Raw genomic sequence first — 9,079 nt, forward strand, 5'->3', positions numbered from 1 at the left:
ACCCCACCCCCAGTATGTTCTGTTGATAGTGGGGATTGATGGATTGTTAAGGGCAAGCGGTTTGACTCTGTCTTGCTGGAGATACTCATTGCTTAAGCTTCAGTTAGAATACCATGTCCGTGCTTTGGAATTTTGGGAATAGTGTGAGGGAGATTCAATGGATTAATCCCATGTTAGCACCTTGGTGACCAAGGCAGGTTCAATGGGTGCTGTGATCGAGGGGAGTGCTTGGGATTTATAATCTACTGAAGGAATTCAATTGTCCACACCTTGACTATTTGTTCCGATTAACAGGGGTCACAGGTGAAGCCTGTGTTTCTACTGCCATCCAGTGATCAACTGATTTCCAGAATGTTCCTGTGTGGCGGGGGGGCGGTGATCTTCTCACCTAACTCCACTGCTCCCAAGACGGTGACTAACAAATCAATTCCTCTAATTCTCCCAGCAGGGTCTAGAACAGAACATGACCTACAGCAAGTGAGAGAAACACAGAGAGAGAGAGAGAGAACAGGACAGGACAGAGAGACAATACTTTTTCACTGGAACTATTCATGATTATCTTCATTTTCCTGAAGCTCTGTGTTACATGTTCGGTGCCACTTGGCACAGACTTTGCGTTGAAACCACCATACTCAGAGTCAGCCGATACTCTTGTAAAGCAATTGGACCCCTTCCCCGTACACCAGGAGAAGCAGGAAAGCTTGCTGACTATGGGGCCTCTGCTGTGTGGTGATCTGAGCTGCTGTGACTGAGGCAGAAGAAGCAGAGACATCCATCTTCCCTGTTACAATCACAGACTCAGCCTAATGGAGCCCAGTGACAAGTGCCACAGTGATTGCTATTTCTACTCTGCTTTCTCCTTCACTCGCCTCCTCTCCCACTCCCCCCTCACCCTCCTCCTCTTCCTCTGTCCCTCTCTCACCCTCCCCCCAGCCCTCATTCCTCTCTCACCCTCCCTGTCCCTCTCTCACCCTCCCCCCCAGCCCCCATTCCTCTCTCACCCTCCCTGTCCCTCTCTCACCCTCCCCCCAGCCCCCATTCCTCTCTCACCCTCCTCCCCCTTTCCTGTCTCCCCTCCCTCCTTCCCCGTCCCCCATTCCTCTCGCACCTCCCTCCCTCCCTGTCCCCCATTCCTGTCTCCCCTCCCTCCCTGTCACTCTCTCACCCTTCCTGTCCCCCATTCCTCTCTCACCCTCCCCCCCCATTCCCCATCCTGTCTCCCCTCCCTCCCCCTCCCCCATTCCTGTCTCCCCTCCCTCCCTGACCCTCCCGCTCTTCCCCCCCACTCCCCGATATTCTTCAAAACTGGCAGTGTGCAAAGAAAATCAGGTTCCTAAGTGGAGTTTGTGGCTAAATGTGTAGAGTCAAAGCGACTCTGAAACCAGAAGCTGCCAACTATTTCAGATGTTATGATTCTAGATCTGACCTCGGAGCTGGCCAAAGAGAATGGGTTTGGGCTGTGGGAAGACATTAACCTTTTCAGGAAAGTACGTTGGAAAATTCCTTTTATTTTAAACTCGGCCAAAGACTCAAAGTGGAAGAACCACCAAAAGATCAACTTTGGAATTGTAGAAAGTTAAATCTGGACAGAGGCAGTTTTCCCTGCCGGGGTTTACTGTAAACACTGGCTCAACAACCATTCACTTCTTGAAGTGGCTTTCGAACCAACATTGTGCATTGTCCTGTCAGGCATGGGGATTGGAAGCAATTGTTTCCTCTCCTTTAACACAAAGAGAACTCTGTATGGAGCAGGAACAGGCGGCCTGGAGACAGGTTTATACAGGGAGGGCAGTGACTGGCCACTCTGGATGTTTCTGGAGGTCACCTTGCCAATGCATTCACTAAATGTACGCCAGCAATTGAACAAGAACAGCAAAACAATAAGCCTTTAATCTTGTGGAAATTGTGTGTGAAGATATAAGCTACATGACCACGTTTCAAGGTAATGTGACCCTGCTCTCTGAGGAATCCAGTCGTGCTCTCACACAAGGACAGGAACACAGAGAAAAGCCCAAACTCTGCCAGGGTATCTGCCTCAGCCAAGTTGTTGAGTAACTCCTATCTCCCACCCGCAGCACCCACCCACACACCCACCCACACACCGACATGTCACAACCTCGTCAACACCTTCAATCCCCAACGATTCAGCAGCCGTGTTTCCATTTCTCCAGCCCCTTTGAAAACCTGTGGAGGTCCCAGTGAGGTGTTTATCTTGTTTTCACTGTTATAATGTAGGAAACACAGAGGTGAGTTTCTGCACAGCAAGATCCCACAAACAGCACACTGGGAACGAGTTTTTTTTTCAGTTTTGCTGAGTGTTCTGTTCCCAGGATCACATTTTGAGCTTCTGTTGACATTACATTTTAATTTTGTACTGCATTTGGAATTCTCCCTTTGGTCGGGCTGAGATATTGTTCTTCTGCCTCTTGGACTTTAGGGTCTTGTGATGTCTTGGCATTACCAGGATGATCATCTCCAATCAAACAAGTTGATGATCTGTCCAGCACCACATGGACTTAGACTTTTGACCTGGAACAATGACATATTCCAGGAGGTGCCAATGCTTTGCCCTGGGATGTCTCCATCTGCTTTGATATTTGTCCTTCTGGTGGAAGAGGTTGTTTGTGAAGAGGAGACCATGCTGATTGTTTCTTAGAACAATATGTTATGGAACCAACCAGGGAGCAGGCTATTTTAGATTTAGTATTATGTAATGAAAGGGGGTTGATAAATAGTCTTTTTGTTAAAGATTCTTTTGGAAAGAGTGATCACAGTATGCTAGAGTTTCAGATTCAGATTGAGCGAGAGAAGACAGAGGACCATACTAGAGTTTCAGCGTTGGGCAGAGGTAATTATACAGGCCTGAGGAAAGAGTTGGCCCAAGTAAACTGGGAACAAATAATTGAGGGCAGGGCAGTTGAGGAACAATGTTGGATGGTCAGGGAGATATTGAATATCTCTCAATTAAAGTATCTTCCTGAGAGGAAGAGGAATTGTAAAAGGAAGGAAACCGTTCCATGGCGAGACAAGGAAGTGAAAGAGGACACAAAGGCAAAAGCTAGAGTGTGCCGAACTGCAAAAGCTCGTGGCAAGCTGGAGGATTGGGAGAATGTTAAGGTTCAGCAAAAGGCTACTAAAAATAGAATCAAAAGATCTAAGATGAACTACGAAAGGAAACTAGCAGAAAACATAAACACAGATACCAAAAGCTTCTATAAGTATATAAAGAGTAAGAGAATAGCTAAAGTAAATGATGGCCCTTTAGAGGACGATACTGGTGAGGTATTAATGGGGAACACAGAGATGGCGGAGGAACTAAACCAATATTTTGCCTCTGTCTTCACAGTAGAGGATAATAAAAAATTTCCAAAAACTGTAGTTAATGCAGAGGAACTCGGTGCAATAACCATCACTGGGGAGAAGGTATTGAATACACTAATGGGTTTAAAGGTAGATAAGATTCCAGGACCTGATGGCCTTGCCCCCTGGGTTATTAAAGGAGGTGGCAGCAGAGATAGTGGATGGATTGGTTGTGATATTTCAAAACTCCTTGGATTCTGGTAAGATCCCAGTGGATTGGAAACCTGCTAGTGTGACACCCTGTATTCAAAAAGGGAGAGAGGCAAAAAGTAGGAAACTATAGGCCGGTTAGTTTGACCTCTGTGGTGGGGAAGTTGCTGGAATCAATCATTAATGAGTATTTGGAAAGACAAAGCTCAATCCACCATTGTCAGCACGGTTTTATGAAGGGAAAGTCATGCTTGACAAACTTGCTTGAGTTCTTTGGGCGGCACGGTAGCACAGTGGATAGCACAGTGGTTAGCACTGCTGCTTCACAGCTCCAGGGACCTGGGTTCGATTCCCGGCTTGGGTCACTGTCTATGTGGAGTTTGCACATTCTCCTCGTGTCTGCGTGGGTTTCCTCCGGGTGCTCCGGTTTCCTCCCACAGTCCAAAGATGTGCGGGTTAGGTTGATTGGCCATGTTAAAATTGCCCCTTAGTGTCCTGAGATGTGTAGGTTAGAGGAATTAGCGGGTGAATATGTAGGGATATGGGGGTAGGGCCTGGGTGGGATTGTGGTCGGTGCAGACTCGATGGGCTGAATGGCCTCTTTCTGTACTGTAGGGTTTCTGTGATTCTATGATTCATAACCAGCAAAGTGGATAGTGGGGAACCTGTGGATGTGCTATACCTAGAGTTCCAGAAGGAGTTTGACAAGTGCCGCTGAAAAGACTGATGCAGAAGGTGAGGTCACAGGGATTTGGGGGTAGAGTACTGGATTGGATTGAGGATTGGCTGACTGACAGAAAGCAGAGGGTCAGGATAAATGGGTCCTCCTCTGGCTGGCGAAATGTAACTAGCGGGGTGACGCAGGGGTCAGTCCTCAGACCTCAACTCTTTACAATCTATATAAATGATCTGCAAGCAGGGACACAGTGTAACATAGCAAAGTTTGCGGATGATACTAAAATAGGTGGGAAAGCAGGCAGTGAAGAGGATATAAAGATTCTACAGATGGATATAGATAGGCTCGGAGAATGGGCCAAAATTTGGCAGATGGAGTTTAATGTGGATAAGTGTGAGGTTGTCCATTTTGGCACAAACAAAATAGAAAGGCAAATTATTACCTAAATGGAAAGCAGATTCAGAATGTGTCCGGGCAGAGGGATCTGGGTGTCTGTGTTCGGGGCAGAGGGATCTGGGTGTCTGTGTTCATGAATCACAGAAAGTCGGTTTGCAGGTGCAGCATGTAATAAAAAAGGCAACTGGGATGTTGGCATTTATTGCAAAAGGACTGGAGTATAAAAGTAGATGCGTGTTGTTGCAATTGTACAGGGTGTTGGTGAAACCACATCTGGAGAATTGTGTCCAGTTTTGGTCTCCTTATTTGAGGAAGGATGTTGCGGCATTGGAGGCAGTTCAGAGGAGGTTCACCAGATTGATTCCGGGGATGAAGGGGTTGACGTATGAGGAGAGATTAAACAGTTTGGGCTTGTACCCACTGGTGGAGTCTGAATCATTGAATGGTTTCAAGAAGGCGATAGATATATTTCTAATAAAAAAGGACAAGGGGAACAGTTGGGGAGGTGGATTTGAGACCAGGGGGAGATCAGCCATGATCTGATTGACTGGCGGAGCAGGCTCGAAGGGCTGGATTTGCTGACTTCTGCTCCTAATTCCTATGTTCCTGAGCACACTTTCTCAGCAAGAGGACACCATTGGAATGGGCTTTTCCCACCCAGTGATTTCATTGCAGATATCAGAGTCTCAATAAACCCTGGCACTAAAGCCTGCCGCAAAGATGATCTTCTCTCCTTCTGAGATGGCAGCGAGGACTTTATCAAGGTTAAAATGAGACTTTTCTTTAACATCTTCATCAGAGACAAGGATGGGGGAAGCCTCAAACCTATCGGTGATAGATAGCGATAGGTGCAGTAATAATGGCAGCCAGAGAGTCTCAGATTCCCCACAGCAGAGACTCACTCAGTCACATCTCTCACTGCTCTAAAGTCAGCATAGGGGAAGAATTGCTGGAGTTTGATTTAAATGTCTGTTCACCTCCCAGTCAGGACGGGGTTGGTGTGAACAATGTCTGTTGGAGCTATTACAGTAAGAAGTCTCACAACACCAGGTTAAAGTCCAACAGGTTTATTTGGTAGCACGAGCTTTTGGAGTGTTGCTCCTTCTTCAGGTGAGTGAGGAACTGTGTTCACAAACACAGGAGCTCCGAAAGCTTGTGCTACCAAATAAACCTGTTGGACTTTAACCTGGTGTTGTGAGACTCCTTACTGTGTTTACCCCAATCCAACGCCGGCATCTCCACATCGGAGCTATTACAGTCTGAGCTTTCCCATGGAAACACTTCCCTGCCTGAGAGTGTGAACCAAGTCCCAGTCTCTGCACAAGGCCACACTCCGGGCTGGTGTCTGGGCACATTGCTCACTGAGCCAGGGCTTCATTTTGTTTCTGAAGCTATTCGGAGATGTCCCACCTGACACTAAACTTCATTCAATCCCAGCGGTGCTGAGAGACTGCGCGCTCTGTCCCTCCAAACCTGAATTCCTGAAATGTGCCAAGCCCTACAACAGGTGGGAAAGAAGCTCCGAGCAGCTGGAAGTCAGGTTAGGAGCGAATTAACTAAATCTTTGAAGTGGAAATATATTAAGAAGGATCCGAGGGGAAATCGGGATCTGAGCAGCGAATGGTGTGGGGACAGCGCCAGTCTGAGACACCGAGCAAAACTACTGCAATTAAATGATTAAAGATTCACCTTTTCACCAGTTTAACAGAAGTGTAAATGTGTCGGAATGGATCAATGCTGAGTTCAATATTAGCGGAGCAATTTGATGCGAGAATTTGCAATAATCTGACCACTGGGTCACTGGAATATATCCTAAACTCTGAATCACTCTCCCCCCTCTCAAATACCCCAAAGTGCCTCTTTTCCGATGGAAATACTCCTGACACACACCCTGACCACTCACCCTGACACGCACACTCACCCTGACCGTTCAGCCCGTTTACCCAGAGGAGAAACACACATCCCATTCCATACTCACTCCCCCCGTGCAACATAAACCATTTCACCCTCGCTGTCTCCAATGGTTCACCCCACACATCCCCCCACACTCTCCCCCCCTCACCCCACACTCTCCCCCCTCACCCCACACTCTCCCCCCCTCACATCCCCCCACACTCTCCCCCCCTCACCCCACACTCTCCCCCCCTCACATCCCCCCACACTCTCCCCCCTCACCCACACTCTCCCCCCCCCTCACATCCCCCCACACTCTCCCCCCTCACCCCACACTCTCCCCCCCTCACATCCCCCCACACTCTCCCCCCTCACATCCCCCCACACTCTCCCCACCTCACCCCACACTCTCCCCCCCTCACATCCCCCACACTCTCCCCCCCTCACATCCCCCCACACTCTCCCCCCCTCACCCCACACTCTCCCCCCCTCACATCCCCCCACACTCTCCCCCCTCACATCCCCCCCCCTCACCCCACACTCTCCCCCCCTCACATCCCCCCACACTCTCCCCCCCTCACCCCACACTCTCCCCCCCTCACATCCCCCCACACTCTCCCCCCCTCACATCCCCCCACACTCTCCCCCCCTCACCCCACACTCTCCCCCCCACACATCCCCCCACACTCTCCCCCCTCACCCCACACTCTCCCCCCCACACATCCCCCCACACTCTCCCCCCTCACCCCACACTCTCCCCCCCACACATCCCCCCACACTCTCCCCCCTCACCCCACACTCTCCCCCCCTCACATCCCCCCACACTCTCCCCCCCCCTCACATCCCCCCACACTCCCCCCCCTCACCCCACACTCTCCCCCCCTCACATCCCCCCACACTCTCCCCCCCCCTCACATCCCCCCACACTCTCCCCCCTCACCCCACACTCTCCCCCCCTCACATCCCCCCACACTCTCCCCCCTCACATCCCCCCACACTCCCCCCCCCTCACCCCACACTCTCCCCCCCACACAGCCCCCCACACTCTCCCCCCTCACCCCACACATCCCCCCACACTCTCCCCCCCTCACATCCCCCCACACTCCCCCCCCTCACCCCACACTCTCCCCCCCCACACAGCCCCCCACACTCTCCCCCCTCACCCCACACATCCCCCCACACTCTCCCCCCCTCACCCCACACTCCCCCCTCACCCCACACATCCCCCCACACTCTCCCCCCTCACCCCACACATCCCCCCACACTCTCCCCCCCTCACCCCACACTCCCCCCTCACCCCCACACAGCCCCCCACACTCTCCCCCCTCACCCCACACTCTCCCCCCTCACCCCACACAGCCCCCCACACTCTCCCCACACTCTCCCCCCCTCACCCCACACTCTCCCCCCCTCACCCCACACACTCTCCCCTCTCACCCCACACTCTCCCCCCCTTTCACCCCACACATTCCCGAGACCTCCCACTCCCCATATTCTCCCCCTGATCCCTGTACACATTCCTCCCCCACCCCCGACACTCCCCCTAATCCCCCTCCACCCCCTACCCCCCACCTACCTGGGCGCCTCTGTCCGCCGCCGATGCTCTCTGTGTCGGGGGGCTCCATGCAGACCCCCCGGCCGCTCATCAGCGAGTGCAGGGGCCTCTGGCAGCCGCGCCGGGGGAAGCAGCGGAGGCCGGAGCCGCAGCGGGCGGTGTAGACGCCGCAGTGTCGCCCCTTGGCCAGGGCACAGGTCCCGCAGCAGCCGCAGCCCGGCTCCTGGACCAGCTCCTCGCAGCCCTGCGGCACCGGGCAGCCGGCGCGCTGCTCCCGGGAGCAGGGCGGGCAGCGGATCGGCCTCCCGGGCAGCGGCAGCTCGGCCACGGCCAGCAGCGCCCAGCCGCCAGCCAGCAGCAGCGGGAGCCGGGGCGGCAGCATCGGGAAGCGGCGGAGGAGGGAGCGGCTGCCCCCAGTCTGCGGCCCCGCCGCCCGACACCGCTTTATACCCGAGCCCGGGGCTGGGCCCGCCCCCTGGAGCTGGGAGGGGCCCGGGGGGGAGGGAGGGGGATCAGCACCCCACCCCCAGGGACAGAGACACCCACCCCCAGGGACAGAGAACCCCCACCCACAGAGAGCTCACCCCCAGGGACAGAGACCCCCACCCCCAGGGACAGAGACCCCCACCCCCAGGGACAGAGACCCCCCACCCACAGAGACCCCCACCCACAGAGACAGAGACCCCCCACCCCCGGGGACAGAGACCCCCCCACCGGGGGACAGAGACCCCCACCCCCCGGGACACATAATCCAGCTGGGGGGGGGGGGTGTTTACACCAATTCCTACCCCCCGCCCCGGCTCGGGGCAACTTGAGGCTCAGACCCGGGAAAAGCAATCAACTGTTTTGGGTGCCCGGGGGGCGTCCCGGGGGGGGTGGGGGGCGGGGGGAGGGGGGTCCCGGGAGGGGGGGGGGGGTCCCGGAGGGGGGGGATCCCGGGGGGGGGGGGGGGGAGGTCCCGGGGGGGGGGGGGGGGTTCCCGGGGGGGGGGGTCCCGGGGGGGGCCTCTCTCTCAGCTGCTCTCATCTGAACTCCATCCCCTTTCCCAA

General features: G+C 53.9%; 1 protein-coding gene across 1 annotated transcript in view; it reads right to left on the reverse strand.

Annotated features, from left to right (window-relative positions):
- Positions 1-8,482, reverse strand: part of LOC144500816 (insulin-like growth factor-binding protein 4) — a 43,368-nt gene extending 34,886 nt beyond the window's left edge. The window contains exon 1 of the mRNA XM_078224286.1: positions 8,052-8,482. Coding sequence (XP_078080412.1) covers positions 8,052-8,412 — 361 coding nt within the window. The 5' untranslated portion in view covers positions 8,413-8,482. The remainder of the gene's footprint in view (positions 1-8,051) is intronic.
- Between the last annotated feature and the right edge of the window lie 597 nt (positions 8,483-9,079).

This window comes from Mustelus asterias, chromosome 11 (genome assembly GCF_964213995.1).
Source record: "Mustelus asterias chromosome 11, sMusAst1.hap1.1, whole genome shotgun sequence".
NCBI lineage: Eukaryota > Metazoa > Chordata > Chondrichthyes > Carcharhiniformes > Triakidae > Mustelus > Mustelus asterias.